This window comes from Gouania willdenowi, chromosome 8 (assembly GCF_900634775.1).
Source record: "Gouania willdenowi chromosome 8, fGouWil2.1, whole genome shotgun sequence".
In the NCBI taxonomy this organism is placed as follows: domain Eukaryota; kingdom Metazoa; phylum Chordata; class Actinopteri; order Blenniiformes; family Gobiesocidae; genus Gouania; species Gouania willdenowi.
In genome coordinates, this window is record NC_041051.1 from 27674317 (window position 1) to 27695029 (window position 20713).

The window sequence follows — 20713 nt, forward strand, 5'->3', positions numbered from 1 at the left end:
TTCAAGGACCACATTGCCAACATTCATGTTAGCATTTAGAATAATGCACAATCTGTGCATTAATCCTGGAAAGAACACAGTTTATGCGTTTTTTGACGTCATTTTACTGTATTTCTGTTGTCATTTGTGTGTTTTGTTTTTCTTTTTCTGTGTACTAAATTATAGTCGTCTTGTGTGTTTTGGGATTCATTTTCTGTATTTGTCATATTGTGTGTTTTTCTGTTATTTTTCTGTATACTTTGTCTTTTGTGTCTTTGGTGATAATTTTTGTTGTCCCTTTGTGTAATTTTGTTTAGTAATTATTTTGTCGTAATCAGAATCAGAAATAGACGCTCAATGTACATAATTAAGTATTTTTAAATACTTCAAGTAATTTTGCTGTCGTGCTTTTAGTAATTCAGTGTGTATTCTGGTCATTTCTATATATATTTTCCTTATTTTGTGTATTTCTGTTATTTTGTATATATTTTTCTCTGTAATTTTTTTTTTGTTTTGTTTTGTGTGTTTTTGAAGTAATTTTATACATTTACTAAGGTGCACCAAGGTGTGTCTATGTAAATTGCAACTTATTCTAAAGTTACTTTCTGAAATAATTTTTTTCACCTAAAAAAAAAAAACAATAACCAACTTAGACGAGTTTTGTGAATCTGAGTGGATGAACACGTGGTAAATGTTATCTGACATCTGATTGGTTGAAAGAAGCCAACGACCGAAAGAAGTCTTGTCATCTGATTGGTCCGCTGTGTATACGCCCCCTCATGTTACGTGAGGTGTACGTCCCTCCCTAGCTAACCGAGGCACGTTGACACCTCCGACTTACACGACGTCTCCCAGGCCGTAATGTCTCTGGGTAAAGCGTCCCGCAGCCTGGTGGCTCCTGTCCTGGGTGTCCTCCGACCTTCTACCCTCAGCAGGAGCTTTGCCGCCGCGGCGGAAGCCCGAGCGGTTCTGGAAAACGAGCTGGACTCGATCCGAGCGGCGGGGACGTGGAAGGCGGAGCGGATAATCACCTCCAAGCAGGGTCCGCAGATCACCGTGGACTGCAGCCGTGGCAGTAAGTTCATTTATTTTATTATATAATGCACTGAGTGTTGGTCACAGGTGTAAAAAGTACTGATAAGTACAAGTAAGTCATACATAAAATTCTCAAGTACAAGTAAAAAGTAGCTCAATTAAATAGTAGTAAAAGTTACTAGTTTCTTTTCATCCCCACGTTTATTTTTTTTTGCTAATAAATCTTGCCACGGTTCCCTTGCATACAGTAAACATATCATGTTTAAACGGAAGAGACCAACTATTGCACAATTCGAGTTTAATTTATTTTCCACAAAGGCATCTGTAAAATAAAAAGTTTGTCAAAATGTAAGTTTTTAGATTAAAAAAAATCAATGAATTCAATTCAAAAATTGAAAGAAAAAAAAATCTAGATAAATTTTAAAACTCTAAAACTGAGAAAATAAGCATTCAATGGTGTTTTGGTGCCGTACATTACGTTTAATCTGATTGGTCGGCTATGATGTGACGCATTTGATTGTTGTCTGGTTATTTTTTGTTTTGTTTTTCCTGTAGTTTCACAATGTCTGTTGTTCTTTTATTTATCAAAACAATTTCTCAATGAATTTTTAGAACATAACACACATTAAACATTAAACTGCACAATGTCCATTTAGAAAAAATAACAGGTAAAGCAAACTATCACACTATTTCCCACGCTCAAAGGCCTTTAACATATAACATAAATGGCCCCCAGACCAGACACTCAAAAAGATTTTGTCTGCCGTTGATCAAAAATAATTATTTACTCAGTAACGATTGGGTTTGGAAATGTAACAAATTACTTCTTTTGAAAAACATACTTAGTACATTTCCCATGAAAGCAACTCAATTACAGTAACTTGAGTACTTGTAATCCATTACTTTCACCTCAGGAAACAGGCTTCAGTATATAATGCACAGCTGTTGCACTGTGTCCTTGAATGCACCACAGAGGGTAATATGAGTCTTGGCGCCCTGCTGAGATCTTATCAGGATTATGGACCTTGGTAATTTTAAGACATTTGCAAGTTCTTGCAAAAAAAAAAAAAGTGCATGTCTTGGCTTAAAAACTGCAACCTATGTTTGTTGACATGCTTTTCTACACATGCTCAGTCTCATGCTGGGTTTTTTTACCCTTTACTTGACAGGTATTCTGAATTTCTGTGCCAACAACTACCTCGGGCTGTCCAGTCACCCAGAGGTGGTGCAGGCAGGAATCGATGCCCTAAAGTCGTACGGTGCAGGACTGAGCTCGGTCAGATTCATCTGTGGAACACAGGTAAACAGTCGGACTCATATACAGTAGGTCAATGTTCAAGAATGACTCAGTGGTTTTGGTCAACTTTAAAATGTGGAGTATGTGCATTATTGGTGTTATGATTAGCAATGAACATGTGCTATGTTGGTTATGGTAAGAAAATTGTCTCGTTTATTGTAAGTAATTGTAGAGGTCATTGATTGCTGTTAATAGGGGTGTGAAAAAAAATAGATTTCACGATATATCGCGATTTTTTTTTGGGTTTAAATCGATTTTTTGGGGGGGGGATATAAATCGATTATTTTGTTTTTTTAAATTGATTTACAATATATGTATGTATGTATATATATATATAAAACATTTCTGATATTTAATCAATAATTACTTTGAGACTTCTACACAGTAGTTTCAGTGAAAAGAAACTTGTTGCACTTTATTTTATGATGGCAGTGTGTAACAGCATTTTCTTTTTTTCAGTGAAAATGTGCAAAAACACTAATAAATAATAAATGGGATGTTTTGAAGCAAACAGTTTTGACTCAATTTCTCCTCTGAATGATCAATATCTTCTGATGAACATATACAGCAACGTGATTTTTCATCTCTACGTTTAATTTTGATATTAACTGGGTAGAATATCGTGATAATATTGTATCATGATACGTATCGTATTGCAACATCCTTACATATACTCACCCTAGCGGTTAATATTACTAACCTCAGATTTAAACAATCACGTTTTGAACATTCCATCAGAAATGGTTTCCAAACTCAGCATTAACATTATTAATATGATCTTCAAAGGCTTTATCCTACTTAAAACGTCCATTAAAAATATGAATATCCGTATTTTAAACAGCTTAGACTCCTTTTTCTCTTGTTTTACTTTTTCAGGATCTACACAAAAACCTTGAGCAGAAGCTCGCTGAGTTCCATGAGCGCGAGGACTGCATCCTGTACGCCAGCTGCTTTGACGCTAACGCCGGATTGTTTGAGGTGATTTGGAAAGTAAACCATCATGTTGTAATGCAGAGCAGAGTAACTGTAAAGTCAATGTTTAATCAGTTTTTGTGTATTTTTGTTGTCGTTTCTACACTTCTGTGTTACTTTTGTGTACAGTATTTTTTATACTCCTCCTTTAAGTTATTAGTCAATTTGTGTATATATGTCATCGTTTTGCATGTTTTTGGTGTCATTTTCTGATTTTGTTGCAATTTTATATATATATTTTTTTATTTAGCGTGTTTTTTTGATTCAATAGCATTTATTAACCAACGGGTTCAAATCTGAGTGCATATTTGGTCAAACAAAAGGGCCAGTGATTTATGTAACATTAGTATTTGACCAATCCCAACGTACAAATGATTGGGTGTTGATAAATGCTGCGACTGAATTCGATCTTCATTACATGTTACGCTCTCCTGTTTCGGAAGCCCCGTCCACTGAGGTCAAACAAGAAAATAAACTTTTTCTAGGTGAAAATCAGCATCTTCACATCTGAGGTGGAACAAAACAAAGTGCTGTGCTTTTTGACAGTGCAAAAACTGGACAAGAAGAAGCTCATTTAAACGCTCTGTAGAAGAGGATCATCTACTGAGGAGGTGACGTCTGCCCCCCTGTGTGCGCTGCGAACAACGCACGGCAATATGAAGTTTATATCGACCTCAGTTGTCCGCACGCCGAGGCAGTAAATATCACATTAAAAAAAGAATTAACGATTGAAACCTTTGAAGAAAAGCCTTAAAAATGACTAAATGTTGTCCCTTGTCTGTTTATTGTGCTTGCAGCCAATTATGACCTATAATTAATCACATTACTGATCAAGTACTGCAGCACATTTCTAAAAGTTTAAGGAACTATTTACTTGAATGAGATCCTATTTCTTGCGTGTCGTGTGCATGTGTGTAGAGTTTATTAGTGGGGTTGTATGGATCTGATCATAGCATTGATATTGATTGATAAATACCAAAACTGAGACGAAAGCACATCGTACGCTCAAAACAGAACGTACAAACGGCTTATAAACGAGGACCATTGTGTGTATTTATCATTTTGTCTAATTTTGGATTTATTTTATGTACAGTATTTACTTTTAGGGCCTGGACCAAATTAGATTGAGGGCTTGCCATTGGCCAATGTGTGTGTGTGTGTGTTTTAATGTGATAATTACTGCATTAGGTGCTGCTGGGCCCCGATGATGCTGTGCTGTCTGATGAACTCAACCACGCCTCCATTATCGATGGGATCCGGCTGTGTAAAGCCAAGAGGATGCGCTACAAGCACATGGACCTGAGCGACCTGGAGGTGCAGCTCAAAGAAGCTCAGGTGTGTGAGGAGTTCTCATTTCCTGTCAGTGTACAGTTTGTGTTTGTGTGTATTTTGCATTTCAAACATAAGGAAGGAAGAAAGAATGAAGCTGGTTATTCATGTTGTTTTAGGTAAATTATTTTCTCTGTGTGGCTGTAATGTAATATCTTCTGTCCTAGTCGTCTCGTATGCGTCTGGTTGTGACTGATGGAGTCTTCTCTATGGATGGAGACGTGGCCCCGCTGAGAGGAATCTGTGATCTGGCTGAACAGTACGGTGCCATGGTGTTCATAGATGAATGTCATGCCACTGGTTTCCTGGGAGCTCGTGGCAGGTGAGGGAAAATCTACTTTGCCTAAAATGAATGAATTAACCCTCTGAGGACTTCAATACTAAGGGTTTGCCAGAACCTAAATTTGTATTTTTACTCATTCTGATGTCATTTATTGGAGTATCTTAAAATATGTTATATCCCGAGAATCCTTACAACCAAAACTACTGAGAAAAAAACTTGCACATACTCCAAAGCCTGGCACTCACATTTTGTAAATCCAATTACGGTTGGACTTGTGAATAAGACAAGATTTGCAGAAGTTTTAAAAAAAATTTTACCAACTAAAGCAGTGCTGATTACTGACTAACTTTAAAAGTCTTTAAATACAAATGTCAGATCTTTGATAAGAAAGTCCATTTGATGCAGGGTTGGACTGGCCATATGATATAACAGACATCGTCCCGCTGGGCCGTTGACCCGAAGTGGCTCAAGGTCCTCTATGTTTTTTTTTTTTTTTTTTTGTTTTTTTTGACAACCGAGTGGAGGCAGACTTGCTAACAGGTGGCCAATGGTCAAAATGTGGCAAAAACATTGCAAGAAAGAGCGAAAAGTGACTAAAATGGGCCAAAAGCAGTCAAGAGTGGCCAAAAATGGGCAAATAAAGAGGAACCAGGTGGTATGTAATGGTAAAGGGTAGCTTTAATGAGAAAAATGTGGCAAACGATTGTGAAAAGGCAAAAATCTGGAGCAAAAAGAGGCAAAATGTAGAGGGGGAAAAAAGGAAACAAGTGGTATTTATTAGGCTAAAGTTAGCTTATTGGGATGAAAAGTGGCCATGAAAATTTAAAAAAAAAAAGGGCAAAAATTGGATAAAAGTGTAAAAAAAAAAAAACTTGCAAGAATTGACGAAAAAATAGGAAAAAGGGATAAATATCGGTAAAAGGAACCTTAAATCTGAATAAAGTGTCCAAACTTTTCGAAAAAGGGCAAAAATGCGACAAAGGAAGTTGTAAAATGGACAATGGAAATATTGGTAAAAAGGGGTTAAAAAGTTCCCCCTTTTAAGGATTTCTGAGAGAATAATAAATAAAATTAGGACATAATAGCCACATGTTGAGCATCACTGACTTAATAACAGCTTCTATGGTGTCGTTGATAATGTAGTGGGCTGGTGTGGATAGAAAATGCCAGGGCTGGATGTTTGTCCCAGTCCACCCCTGGTTTGATGTTTTTGTGTGTGGTGACTTTCCAGAGGAACGGATGAGCTGCTGGGAGTGATGGACAGAGTTGACATTGTAAACTCCACTCTGGGGAAAGCGTTGGGAGGAGCAGCAGGTTTGGTTCCTGTTCTATCTTATGAATGAGCTCACTGCAGGTAAAAAAAAAAAAGAACTTTCCAATACATCTGTGCATTTTCCTTTTCTCCACCAGGTGGATACACTGTGGGTCCAAAGCCTCTCATTGACCTGCTCAGGCAGCGCTCTCGCCCGTACCTGTTTTCTAACTCACTCCCTCCCCCAGTGGTCGGATGCGCCACCCGAGCCGTGGAGTTGCTGCTCGATTCCAATGAGATCGCACAGAGCATGACAGCCAAAACCATGAGGTGCTTTAGTGTGACGCTAAGAACTTTTTTTGGTGTTGGAACAAATTTGGATTGGAGACAGAAAGATGTATGAAAAATAATAATAATTATGTGGGGTTTGATGCACTTTAACCAATATATTCCCGGGCCCTGAGGTCCTCCGGCACTGGCGTTTTAGTAATCTCTATAGTCATGACACACACACACGGTGAGGCGTCGGTCAAGTATTTACGGTCCACGTTTGTGGAACATTCTGCCGGAGAACTTCAGGGCTGCAGAGAACATTCATATTTTTAAGAAAAGGCTCAAAACCCACCTTTTCAAATGAGCCTTTAACTAATTATTTATTCATTTTAGGATTGTTATCTTTGCTGTTTTTGTCTCAGTGCCCTGTGCACACAGTCTGTGTCCTGCTTATGGTGCAGACGGCTCCTTACCAAGGTTCTCTGTACCCAGCCATGTGCCATTGTCCTTATTTTAACTTGTGTGTCTGTGTGTGATGGACAGGGTTTTTGTGGGGTAGGTGTATTTTTAACTACGTAAAAGCACTTTGAGCTACATTTTTTTGTATGAAAAGTGCTTTTTCTTAATAAAGATTGATTTATATTGTGAACCACCCTCATAGCAGACACCAAAGAACAACAGGGTTTGAAAATGTGATTGAACATCACCATTTCTGTTCAGAGATCAAACCTTTAACTGTTTGGACTGTATCCGTTTTGTCCAATCAGATTCAGGAACAGTATGACACAGGCAGGCTTCACCATCGCAGGCTCAGCTCACCCCATCTGTCCTGTGATGCTCGGCGACGCCCGGCTGGCGTCTCTGATGTCTGACGATATGCTGAAGCACGGTGAGAAACTCATCCCTAATTTTGACTGAGCGCACCTGAACATCCTTTTATTATGTTATTATTTTTTTTACAAACACTTCTTCCTCCTCAGGAATATACGTGATAGGGTTCTCCTTCCCAGTCGTACCAAAAGGCAAAGCCAGAATCCGGGTTCAGATTTCTGCAGCGCACACAAACGACGACATCGACCGCTGCGTCGACGCTTTTATCCAGACGGGTCAAAAACATGGAGTCCTTTCCTGAATATAAGAGCGGAGGAGAAGGTGGAGATCACAGTGCCTGTTACTATGAATGATGATTGGTGGAATTGGTTACATTGGAGAATAATGTTTTTTTTTGTGTTTGCTTGGGTGGATTGAGCACTTTTGCAACAGTGTAAAGAGCTTTTTATGAAGATCTGACTGATTCACTTTAGAGCAAACCAACCTGGTCATGCTATGTTTTACTTCTTTGTGATGCATTTGAGGTTTTAATAAGCTAAGTAGGACAGCCAGTCTCTAAGAAAGGTGAGAAGTTACTGAAAATGTGATAATTTAAAGAAAAAAGTGTAGTAAGTTCTCTACCACAGAGTCACACAACTCTTAGTCTTTAAAAACAATTTCTCACAGCTGGTTTACAAAAATTACAAATGTAAAACTGAACTCTGAATTATTAAAATGTGACGTGTATAAAACAGTTGTCTCATTCTTTTATCTATTCCTGCACCATTTTACTTTAAAGAGATTATTTCAATATTTGGGTGTTTTTGGCAGATCTTTTTAGGATACGGTTGCGAAATAGGCCCACTTACAGGCATAACTTATTGAGGCTTGGACCTGAAGGTCACTGGGATGTGATGCAGAGCCAAGATGGGAGCGTCATGGTGTTTAAAGTCCTGGAAGTGGTGAGGTGGAGTCTTAAATAGGTCAGGTTTGTTTGACCGGCACCCAATCACAAAGATGCTTCATTTTGGATGTTGGAGAAAAAAGTCATATAAGAATTACTTTTAATGTAAATTTGCAATGAAACATACAAAAAAGTGACAGAATCATTTTTGCAATGGAAACTTTATTCATGTACCTCTACTATATTTTACACTGTGTACCATGTGTAAAGAACTGAATAAACAGCTAAAATGTGTTTTTAATGAATTATTAATAAATTAAGAATAGTAACAATCAGTGTCAGTAGACTGCTACGAATGCCCAGTTTGTAAAGTCAAAATTATGAGTTAGTAAAGTCGTAATTATGACTTGCTGTGGTGATTTATTTATTTTTTTAGTGGTGGAAACGGGTTTCCATATGCCCTAATGACTAAATACTTTTATAATAATAAAATAACGTGTTTTTCCGTATAAATAAATGCACATTCACATAAAGATTGAGGATCCTCCTCCTCTTGACATTTTCGCGCCATCTGCTTCTACACGTCCCTCCTTTTCCGTCTTAAGTCACGCCTACCCTCGGCCTCTTCAACCAATACCGACACACGTGTTTCATTACATCCAATCACGGAACTGGAAATGTGGTGACGCGCGCTGCTCTCGCGCGAAACAGACGAGAAAGGATTTAGTTTTGCCGCGAACGTGACACGCTGTGCTGCTCTGCGTTTTTGGGGAGAAAGAAGTTGATTAAAGTCATACTTATTGGTTTTAAAGTGTTCCTTTGACCAAAGCGGCTGAAAGTATGTCTGGATTCGACGACCCTGGAGTTTATTACAGTGACAGCTTCGGTGGAGGAGACGGTGGAGTGGACGAAGGAGGACAGAAACGGATTCACGTCAAAAAACGGTTCCACGACTTTCTCCGTCAGTTCAGAGAAGGAACAGACCGAACCGGATTCACCTACAAATACAGGTGAGATCATATACTGTAGGACGTGTCGGTAATATCCAGGTGGTTACACAATAATTATTTACTAGTTTTACTACAATAAACACAACTGATCTCTAGTATCTCATATGATATGTAAATCTATCAGGGCTTTACTTTAATAATATGTAGTGTTTGGGTAAAAGGTGAATCAAGTTTAGCCTAAACAAAGTAAAGAAGTGAGATGGTATGTTGCATTGTGGGAAATGGAGGCATGGCAGGGTTTCTCAAATGGAGGTACGTGTGCCCCTTGGGGTACGCGATGGCACTACTTGAGAGAGCGGAAAATTAACAAATTAAAGCATTAAAATAAGGTCAAGTTAAAAAGGTTAAGGATTGATATTATTGTTTTTTTCTGCTTACTTACAAAATGAGTTTCTTTAAAATGTGTTTTATCACTCATATATTCCATTATTATGCTATACAGTTGTTTTTAAATCGCTTTTTGAGCAAAATGTTGTAGTCGAACAAAGGGGGTACTTGAGCTTAAAAAAAAAAAACAAAAACGTTTGAGAACCACTTCTCTAATCTGGCCCTTTAGAGCAGGGGTGTCAAACTAATTTTGGTTCAGGGGCCAAATTTACACACATGTTTGAACTCAAGTGGAACACATATTTTTTTTTGCGCGGGGGGGGGGGGTGCTTTCAACAATTGACTCAAAATGGCTAAAATCCAAACAACAGTGTTCACTAGGGGCGTGTATTGTCTAGTATCTGGCGATATAATTCGTATCTCGATACATACGTCACGATGCGTGGCGATTATTGCATTTTTAAAAAAATTTTTTAATATATATCTGACTTAACAAACAACTAATCTGTAAATGTGTACACCTTCATGAGAACATTATGAATGAAATATATTTTATTGGCATATTTTACACTCAAAACGTTGGCTTTAACATGCCATGTGCACTGTCTCCAGTGGTGGAGAATACTTTCCTGGTTAAATAAAGGTTATAATAAATAAAAAATGATATGGATGCCTTAAGAATCTGTCCGAGAATCGCGCAACGTTATATCGCCGAATCAATTTTTTTCAAGTGTTTCCCCTTGTGTTCACAATAATGGCCTGGTTTGTCTCTGCCCTAGAAATGATTACTGTATTTAACTTTGAATATTGCTTTTCTTTTTGTAACGTTTTGTGCAGTGCATATTTAAAAGCCCCCTGTGGACAGGTGTTGTAATTATGTAAAACAACACATCTGTGTAACTAATGTAATGTAAATAAAGGGAATGTGATCTAATCTTTCTGAGCCGTGATATTTAAATATTTCTGCCGTTTGTTTCCAGAGATGAGCTGAAGCGACACTACACCCTGGGGGAGTACTGGGTGGAGGTGGAGATGGAGGATCTGGCCAGCTTTGATGAGGATCTGTCTGACTGTCTGTACAAGCTGCCCACTGAGAACCTGCCTCTGGTGAGAGTTCCTTCTTCCTCTCTGCGTTTCATTGCAGAAGAAAGAGTTATGATTCTGATTACTCTCACAGCAGTTAAGAAGGCCATAACAAGACACTGGTTTGCTTTAGACCCTCTGAAGCATAAACAATGGTCACATATGTACAGGACGCTGATTGTAAAGTTGCGTGTGCTAAAATAAACAGCAACATTTAGCGACAAACCCCATTTAAAAGACGACTTTTGACCAGATTTACAGCAATATTTGTGAAATTTAAATGTATGCGTTGCATTTCAATCTAAATGTTAAATGTAACATTTAGATGGAATATTTAACATTTAGATTTAACATTGACATTTTTTTACGAGAAAGGTAAATATCACAAATCTGGTCAAAAGTGATATTTAAAAAATCACATACGTTTTTTTAAATGTGGTTTGTTGCAAAAAGTTGGTGTTTATTTTAACATGCGCAACTTTATAATCGACGCCCCATACATATAGTACAGGAAATATGTTGAAAACAATTACTTACTGTTGAAGAATAAAAAAGCAGGATTTTGATAGAAAATGGAAGAAATGAATTCAAAGGATTTTAAATGTTTTTATTTCTTTTTTCTTGTATAATGAAGAAAACTGAACTAAACTGTAAACCCCAGTGTACACCAAGACCTGATGCCATGTTTGTTGTTCTACATCTAAAATGAAAAAAAATGGCTTTCTTTTCCCAATCAACTGAATGTGTTGTTTGTAATCCCAGCTGGAGGAAGCAGCGAAGGAGGTTGCTGATGTGGTGACTCGTCCCCGTCCTGTAGGAGAGGAAACAGTCCAGGACATCCAGGTCATGTTGAAAAGCGACGCCCATCACGCGTCCATCCGCAACCTCAAGGTACCCACGTCTCCATCACAGTCCTGTTGTAGCTGTTTGCACCAGGGTTGGGGTCAATTACATATTTTCAGTTATAATTGCATGTTCAATTACGATTACAGTGACCAGCATTTTTTATAATTACAATTTTTTTTTTATCCTCGGAAAGTCAGTTACAGTTATGTTCTCGATGACTAAATTTAATTTACAATTAATCACAATTACTCAGCCTGAAATAAATAACCTAATAAAAGTTAACCTTCTTCTTGTGTTAGCTTTCTGTTAGCATCTCTTATGATAAATGGGCTTAAATCAGCTGTAAAATACACTAAAAACAAATATCTGTTATATAAGTTCTTTCCTATCTATTGGTTACCTTGTTAGGCTTCCTAATCAATGAAAATATAGGTTTTAATATTTATGGTGTGGGTGTGTCCGTATACCCCTTGATTTAATTTTTTTAAAAATATTAAAATGTGGAAAAGCTTGATATGAAACGTATTTAAATAACTACATGTGTAGAACTGTAGTACGGTTCCACAGTTTTGCGTAAGTACTAATTTCCATTGCAATTATCAATTATGCGATTACACATATAATTGACCCCAGCCCTGGTTGGCACCAATCTGACTTCTTCTTGTTGCGCTGCAGTCAGAGCAGGTTTCTCGTCTGGTGAAGGTTCACGGCATCATCATCTCGGCCACGGCGGTCAAAGCCAAGGCCACCAAAGTGTGTCTGCAGTGTCGCGGCTGTCGCAACGTCATCAGCAACATCCCCCTGCCTCCAGGGCTGCAGGGATACGCTCTGCCACGCAAGTGCAACACGTGAGTGTGAAACGCACCGCCCCCAGTTTGACGTCTTATGGCACCGTCACCTCTGACGGAGGCATTCTGCTCGCAGTGATACCGCCGGTAGGGTCAAGTGTCCGTTGGACCCGTACTTCATCATCCCTGATCGCTGCGTCTGCGTGGACTTCCAGACTCTCCGTCTGCAGGAGGCTCCTGACGCGGTGCCTCACGGAGAGATGCCCCGACACCTGCAGCTGTACTGTGACCGGTGAGACATTACAAAAACATGGTCGTACTCACTCTACTATAATTCAGTTACTTTTGTGGGTACTTGTACTTTTTTTGAGTATATTTCTAAATCAGCAATTTTACTTGTACTTAAGTACGTTTCAAAAGAAGTAAAATAATTCTTTACATTTCTACACCCAACAGTTACTGAGTAAATTATTATTTTTTGTTTTAAAATGATCAACGGACATTGTGAAACTACAAAAAATGAAGTAACCAGACAACAGTCAAGTGCATCACATCATAGCCGACCAATCACAGCATTGAATGGAGGTTATTTTTTTCTGTTTTAGAGTTAATAAATGTAGCTATACTTAGTCTGAGAATTGTTTTATTTTAAATTGAATTAATTGGTGGTGTTATATTTAAAAGATTCTCCATTAAACATGAGATGTTTACTGTATGTAAGAGACTCGTGGCAAGTTTTATTACCACAAATAAACGTAGGGGGTGAAAGTAACTTTTACGTTGCGTACTGTTTAATTCAGCTACTTTTTACGTTTACTTCAGCATTTAATGTATGACTTACTTGTACTTGTACTGTAGTAGTGTATATAATTTGTCTTTACTCCTCTGGGTGGCGTCTCATTCCTCTCCTCTGCTCAGGTATCTCTGTGACCGTGTGGTCCCAGGAAACAGGGTGACCATCATGGGAATCTACTCCATTAAAAAGATGGCCGCCGTCAAAGCCAAAAGCAAAGAGAAAGGAGTGGGTGTGGGAATCCGAGCTTCATACCTGCGCGTGGTCGGCATCCAGGTGGACACGGAGGGGGCGGGTAAGGAGGAAATTGATCGACTATAACTGTAAACTGTACGTGGTTGGCCGCCTCTCAGCAGCTGTTTCCTGGTCCAGGTCGTGGTGCCACTGGCTCGGTGTCTCCACAGGAAGAGGAGGAGCTTAGAGTTCTGGCGGCTTCTCCCAACGTCTACGACTCTCTGGCTCGCTCCGTCGCTCCCTCCATCTACGGAAGTGAGGACCTGAAGAAAGCCATTACCTGTCTGCTGTTTGGAGGCTCAAGGAAAAGGTGGGCGGAGCTTTAACTGTTAATCAGCATTCAGACGCTTCCTCTGTTACAGCTGCTTTAATGGTAAAATAGGAAGGTATTTCATTTTATTTAGGGCTTTTAATCACAATATACAAAAGTTAAATATTTTTTAATGTAAAAATGAAAGGGAAGAGGATTAGGGCCACTGGGGAAAAATAGATCCAGTAGTGGAAGAAAAAAAAATCACAATTGTAGAGTTTTTAAATCATATGGTTATCTTTTTTTGTCTTAACTTTTTTTTTTTTTCCAGTCCTTTTTTTTCCATATGTTACTATTTCGGGACGCCTGCAAGCTCCTCCCCCACACACCACAGGTGGAGTTAGAATGACAGCAGAAAATTAGAAAAAAAGATTAAGAGTAATAAAAAAAAGACAAAAATGGATAACCATGTGATTTATTTATTTAATTCCACTACTCAGATCTGTTTTTGTGTTGTTTTTTTTTTAAAATGGCCCTAATCCTCTTCTGGAAGATTTACATTTGTTATAAATATATCTTCTTAATTCTCCATGAATATCTGAATAAAATGCATACCATGTTGTAATTTGTCTAAATTATTATTGCCATTATTTTGGGTGAAAAAATGACACCTAAAGGATGATACTGTATATCATAATTATGTCAGATTATATTCTGAGATATGTGAGTAAGCTTCTAAAATACTATTCACTTTAACACTAATGTGCATTCAATAGCTGGAGGTGCTAAATACAGGCTATAAAACGTGAATGATTAGCTTTCTTATTTTGTGGTGTCCTGTGTTTCAGGCTCCCTGATGGTCTGACTCGTAGAGGCGACATCAACCTGCTGATGCTGGGAGATCCAGGGACCGCCAAGTCTCAGCTGCTCAAGTTTGTGGAGCGATGCTCACCCATCGGGGTAGTTACCTCATCTTCTTCTGTTCCAACATTTTCACTGTGAGATGGAAGAGAAGCCTTGAACGGAGCCGTAACTTCCTCCTCCTCAGGTTTACACGTCTGGTAAAGGCAGCAGTGCGGCTGGTCTGACCGCCTCAGTGCTGAGGGACCCCAACACACGAGGATTCATCATGGAGGGAGGGGCCATGGTGCTGGCTGACGGGGGAGTGGTTTGCATTGATGAGTTTGATAAGGTAAAAGTTATTCTTGTCACTTCAGTTTTTCAGTTTTTGTCATTTTTGCTTATATTTACTCTACTATAGCGAATATATTTTATTGTTATATTAAGAATCCTTAATTTTCTTAAAGTGTGAGTACACCCCAGCAGCCCTTTTCTGCTGAATACATACAGTATATGTATTTTATTTGTTTATTGATTTATTTAACACGGACAGTGTAAATTAATATCCATACAGAAAATGTACCAGATTTAGCCTGAAGGTTATTTTTCATCTGTAGTCTCTGGATAGAATGTTGAATTGTTACCCCAAAATAATACAAATTACAACAAAATATACAACAAAATATACAGTGAAGAATGCAGCTACATAATAACTTATCATACTTTCATTTACATATAAAAAAACAACAGTTATATGATTAGTGTAGTTTTTTTTTTATATAATAGTCCAACTTTTCATATTTTAGTCAAAGTATTTAAATTCAGCGTTTTTAGTTGCAAAATGTCCGTGACTGCCCTCTATGGGTTGAACTTCAGTTATTACAATTACATTTTGCTATTGGCTGAGATTTTGACATCGCTAACGGTCACTGTTAGCCCCGCCCCTTCTATCAAAGATGGGAGGAGGGACTTGTTGACTCCTCTCATAGCCCTCAGTGAGCATTGATTGACAGCTCCATGTTGAATACAGCGCAGTGGGGGCGGGCTGCTGTGACTGGGCGTGTCTTAACTACTCTAAAAAAAATTGTGTTGATTATGGGCGTGGCTCCTAGTGGTAGGAGAGCAAAAACCTGGGGGTGTAATAACTTTTTAAAGTCAGAGTAACGCTACACACCTTCTTTATGTTAAGAGGTGATATTATAAGACTTTTTAAAGGTATTGTTTCAGACTGGGTTGGGGACAATTATTATTGTAATTGCTAATTAATTATAATTATGGTTTAATTATAATTGTAATTTTAAGAATTCTGTTACTGGCTTCATTGTAATTAATGTGTAATTGAGTTTAGATTATTGACTTTTTAGTTGTAATTGCCAAGAAAAATCTATAAAAACTGTCAATTATAATTTAACGCAAACTGGGGAACTATGTTACAGTTCTATGTACAGTTAACAATTATTAAAATATGTTTCAAATCAAGCTTTCCCACATTTTATCATTAAAGAAAAAAAAAAATATATATATAACAATTGAGTAGTATACTAACACATAAAAGGCTGAAACGCCCACACCAAAAATATTAAAACCTATATTTTCATTGATTAGGAAGCTTAACAATGTAACCAAGAAATGAATGAGATGATAGATATTTGTTTTTAGTCTATTTTACAGCTGATTTAGGACCTGTTATCATAAGAGATGCTAACACAAGAGGAAGGTTAAGTTTTATTAAGTTATTTATTAAAGGCTCAATAATTGTGATTCATTGTAATTGAACAATAGTAAATAAAAATGTAATTGTAATTGACTTTCAGAGGATAAAAGAATAGTTGTAATCAGAAAAAAATCCTGGTCACTGTAATCCTAATTGAATTGAAATTAAACGTGTAATTGTAACTGAAAAATGTTATTGACCCCAACCCTGGTTTCAGATTTAAAACAGTTTTATTTTTTAGCTTTCTAATAGCCTTTTATTTTGTCGTTTAGATGAGGGAAGATGACAGGGTGGCGATCCACGAGGCCATGGAGCAGCAGACCATCTCCATCGCTAAGGTATTTCCTTCTGCAGTGTTCCATCATCACAGAAATCCTCCCAGTGCTAACACGCCTCCTCCTCACAGGCCGGCATCACCACCACCCTGAACTCTCGCTGCTCCGTTCTGGCCGCCGCCAACTCCGTGTTCGGACGCTGGGACGACACCAAGGGCGAGGACAACATCGACTTCATGCCCACCATCTTGTCCCGTTTTGACACCATCTTCATCATCAAAGATCAGCACGACCAGCAGAGGGACATGGTGAAGACAAACACATCCAAAGATTACACTGAGGGTTTTAAATGTACACGTGTGAGATGTTGAGTATTTGTTTTCCAGACGTTGGCTCGACACGTGATGAACGTTCACCTCAGCGCTCGCACCCAGACCGAAGGTGTGGAGGGAGAAATTCCTCTCAGCACCTTTAAGAAATACATCGCCTACGCTAGAGCGTGAGTGAGCTGCTCTTATTTTTCTCCTGAAAGTCAATTACAATTAAGCTACGTCCTTAATAACTAAAGTTAAATTACAATTAATCACATATACCGAGCCTATACTTCCATGAAACTTATCATTTCTATTGTGTTAGCTTTCTGTTAGCATCTCTTGTGACAGAGAGAGGCAACTTTGATCAGATGGCCAATCACAGCAATACATGAAAAAACAAATAGTTTTGTCTTTGAAGTCCTTTTGTGTGGGTTTTTTTTAATGTTTTTTTTTTTTTAGACATTTTGTCTTTCATTCATTTTGTCTATTTTCTTCTCAATAAGGCACATTTTTGTTGCCTTTTTGTGTTTTTGTTATATTTTTGTGGTACTGTTGTCATTTTGTGTATTTTTCTGTCATTTTGTGCAATTTTGTTGGCATTTTGTGTCTTTGAAGTCCTTTAATATGTGTTTTTTTTTTTTTTAGTGATTTTGTGTTTAAGTGGTTGTTTAGTGTCTTTATGTTTATTTCGTGTGCTTTTGTTGATATTTTGTGCATTTTGCTGTCGTTTTCTGGAGTTTTATGTGGCATGTTGGGCTTCATTTAACTTCCAACTTCAGGAATTACAATTTTGTTTTGGGGCCACACAAAATTTGACCAAGGGCCGCATTTGGCCCCCGGGCCACCAGTTGCCTGTGTCTGTCTTATGATAACAGGTAGGTTTGGATCCATGTCTTAAATCAGCTGTAAAATACACTAAAAAATATTGTCTTATCTAATTTGTTTTTCTTTTTTTTTCTTCCTTCTCCATGAAAATATTGGTATTAATATTTTTGTTGCACTTCATTAGCTTAGCATTAACATTAGCTAGCATTAGCAATGGCTAGCATTAGCATAACTTAGCATGAATTACCATTAGCATTAACTTTAGCTAGCATCAGCGTTAACTTTAGCTAGTATTAGTATTAATTGGCATTAGCTTAGCATTAATTACATTAGCATTAACTTTAGCTGGCATTAGCAGTCACTTTAGCTATTATTAGCATTAATTGGCATCAGCTTAGCATTAGCTTAGCATTACTAGCATTAGCTAAGCATTAACGGCAATAGCCAAAAAATAGCATTGACCTAGTGTTAGCTAAGCAATACGCTAGCAATACCTTAACATTAGCAATAAAGTTAAAAATGTTAAACAGTTTGAAATAATAATTTAAATAAGTTTAAAAGTAACAAATATAAGAGCGATAGGATAAATCTTGGGAATATTCTTGACGTTTGATTTGAAAGTAATTAGAAAATGCAATAGTAATTGAACCCAACACTGGAGTTAAGCGAGCATTGATTAAAGTGTTTTGCTGTGTTTGTTTACAGGAAGTGTGGCCCTCGACTGTCGGCGGCTGCTGCTGAGAAGCTGAAGAACAGATACGTGGTGATGAGGAGTGGAGCACGGGAACATGAGAGGGAGGCGGACAAACGTCCCTCCATCCCCATCACAGTCAGGTATCTTCATCCTCACACTCCCGTCAGAGTGGGGGTGCTCTCTGCTTACTGGCTGGCTTCTCTCAGGCAACTGGAGGCGGTGGTGCGTATCGCTGAGTCACTGGCTAAGATGAAGCTTCAGGCTGTGGCCGGAGAACAGGAAGTGGATGAGGCCCTCCGACTCTTCCAGGTTTCCACTCTGGATGCTGCTCTGTCTGGCAGCCTCTCAGGTGTGTGTTGTTACCCCTTTAAAAGTTTTCTTATTTTAGTGTCTGCAGTTCAAAATTACAAACTTTTATTTAAAGTTTGAATTTATTACACGTTTCCAGTCCAGAGTGAAGGTTCACACTTAGGAATGTAACGACATTTTTTTTAAATAAAAAAAAAAAACTGCGATATAAAATTCAAAGGTTCGTAAAATAAAACAAAGTAAAAAAAGTTTTAAATCCTCCCCTGGCCGTGGGAGTGCGCATGCATTCAGCTTTACTTATGTTTTTAGAGACTTTTAATGCCATAATCCATGTTGTTGGACTTTTAAATGCTTTTAATCATAATAAACCAAAATGCAGCTTTCAAAACTTTTGTTACAGAAATTAAAAAAGATAAACAGTTAAATTGGTACATTTGTCTCCAACTTTTGCAGTCAGAATGTTTTTCATCAACACATTTGTTGCTCTTCATTGAAACAAGGAAACAGTTTCTTGTGGTTAAAAGCTCTTTTTTTTCATTTGTTTTTGTCCAGGAGTCGAGGGCTTCACCTCACAGGAGGACCAGGAAATGATCTCACGTATTGAGAAGCAGCTGAAGAGACGTTTTGCCATCGGATCGCAGGTGTCTGAGCACAGCATCATCCAGGACTTCACCAAACAGGTCAGATAAGAGAGCCAGAGTTTATTCATGTAGCTAGCACTTTAGTTTTATACATAATGCTGAAGTTATGCTGTTATCTGTCATTAGCATGAATCAGGTGTAATGAAGGCTGTCATTAAGTGTTGTTGGCTAAATTATGACACTTTTAGAGCTATGTTGGCATTTTTTAGGTTAGATGGAGGGATTTAGTGGGGTTAGGGTTGGAGTCAATTATGTTTTCAATTGTCCATGTTCAATTATGATTACAATTAAATTATAGTTATTTATTTATCCTCAAAGCCATTTACATTTCGTTCTTAATTATTAAAGTTCAATTTAAATGAATCACAATTACTGAGCCTTTAATAAATAACCCCATGAAAGATAACCTTCCTCTCGTGTTAGCTTTCTGTTAGCATCTCTTATGATAACGGATCCAAAATCAGGTGTAAAACATGCTAAAAACAAATATCTATCATCTAGTTTATTAATATATTGGTTACCTTGTTAAGCTTCCTTATCAATGAAAATATAGGTGTTAATATTTTTGGTGTGGGAATCTGAGCTTATTTTCTAGCACAATTTACCCTCGATTTCAGTTTTGTTTTTTTTTTTTTAAATGTGGGAAAACTTGATAAGAAACATATTTTAGTAATTGTTGACTACATACTGTATGTGTAGAACTGTACATGGAACTGTAACATGGTTCCCCAGTTTGCATTAAATTATAATTTACAATTACAAAGTCAGTTATCTAAACTCAAATACAAATTAATTATGATTGCAACAGATTTTTAAAATTACAATCATTATTACGCCATAATTGTAATTAATTATCAATTACGAGATTACAATTAATTGACCCCAACCTTGGTTAAGGTAACAAATGACACTTAAAGGTAGGGTAGGTAATTTTCTTCAGATAAATTTTTTAAGTTTTTGGTTGAAATTTTCTATATTTTCTGACAGAAATTCATATCTTATGTGCTCTGAAAAAGGAACGAAGAAAATCCATCGTCTGTAGCAGCTGTAAACCTGTAAAATCTTCAACCAATGAAAAAAGCCTGGCTTTAGAGGGAGCACAGAGGGGAGGGGGCGGGCAAAAGCAGAGCACTAGGAGGATGCTACTTTCAAAATCATGCTAGTTTTAGAAAATTACTTACCCTGCCTTTAATGACGGCCTTCCTGACACCCCTTTCATGTTAATGACTGGTGTCGTGTCATAATAATGGCAATATGTCAGCCTTTATGTATAAAACTTCAAGCAAAGTGGTACCATTTGTTTTTATGTATTTTTTTGCTGAGTCATTCTCTAACTGCTCTTGCAGAAATATCCCGAGCACGCCATCTACAAGGTGCTGCACCTGATGCTGCGGAGAGGCGAGCTTCAGCATCGCATGCAGAGAAAAGTGCTTTACAGGGTCAAGTGAAGCCCAACGTGACCAATGACGTCATGTGTGTAAATAGTTTTTCAGTTTGTGCTGCTGGCTTCACCAGTGGGTTTGATGGACGCACTTCCAGTTGGGTCACATGTCCAACAACCAATGGAAAGACTCACTGATGGTGTTATTAATTTGTCCTATAAAATAGCCATTGAAATTAATAAAGGAATAACACA

General features: G+C 37.8%; 2 protein-coding genes across 2 annotated transcripts; both read left to right on the top strand.

The window, feature by feature from the left end:
- Window positions 1-756: 756 nt before the first annotated feature.
- gcat (glycine C-acetyltransferase) lies at window positions 757-7982 on the top strand. The gene is made up of 9 exons (XM_028455061.1): window positions 757-1054; window positions 2184-2314; window positions 3188-3289; window positions 4472-4618; window positions 4780-4934; window positions 6127-6209; window positions 6306-6477; window positions 7188-7309; window positions 7401-7982. Exons 1-9 carry the CDS (start codon window positions 841-843, stop codon window positions 7550-7552), a joined length of 1278 nt encoding a protein of 425 aa, XP_028310862.1. The 5' UTR covers window positions 757-840; the 3' UTR covers window positions 7553-7982.
- Window positions 7983-8862: 880 nt separating this feature from the next.
- mcm5 (minichromosome maintenance complex component 5) lies at window positions 8863-20698 on the top strand. The gene is made up of 16 exons (XM_028454814.1): window positions 8863-9144; window positions 10452-10578; window positions 11317-11445; window positions 12076-12248; window positions 12325-12480; window positions 13107-13276; window positions 13354-13525; window positions 14314-14425; window positions 14514-14657; window positions 16292-16357; window positions 16426-16602; window positions 16681-16793; window positions 18139-18267; window positions 18334-18476; window positions 18989-19116; window positions 20424-20698. Exons 1-16 carry the CDS (start codon window positions 8975-8977, stop codon window positions 20523-20525), a joined length of 2211 nt encoding a protein of 736 aa, XP_028310615.1. The 5' UTR covers window positions 8863-8974; the 3' UTR covers window positions 20526-20698.
- The last annotated feature ends 15 nt before the right edge of the window (window positions 20699-20713 follow it).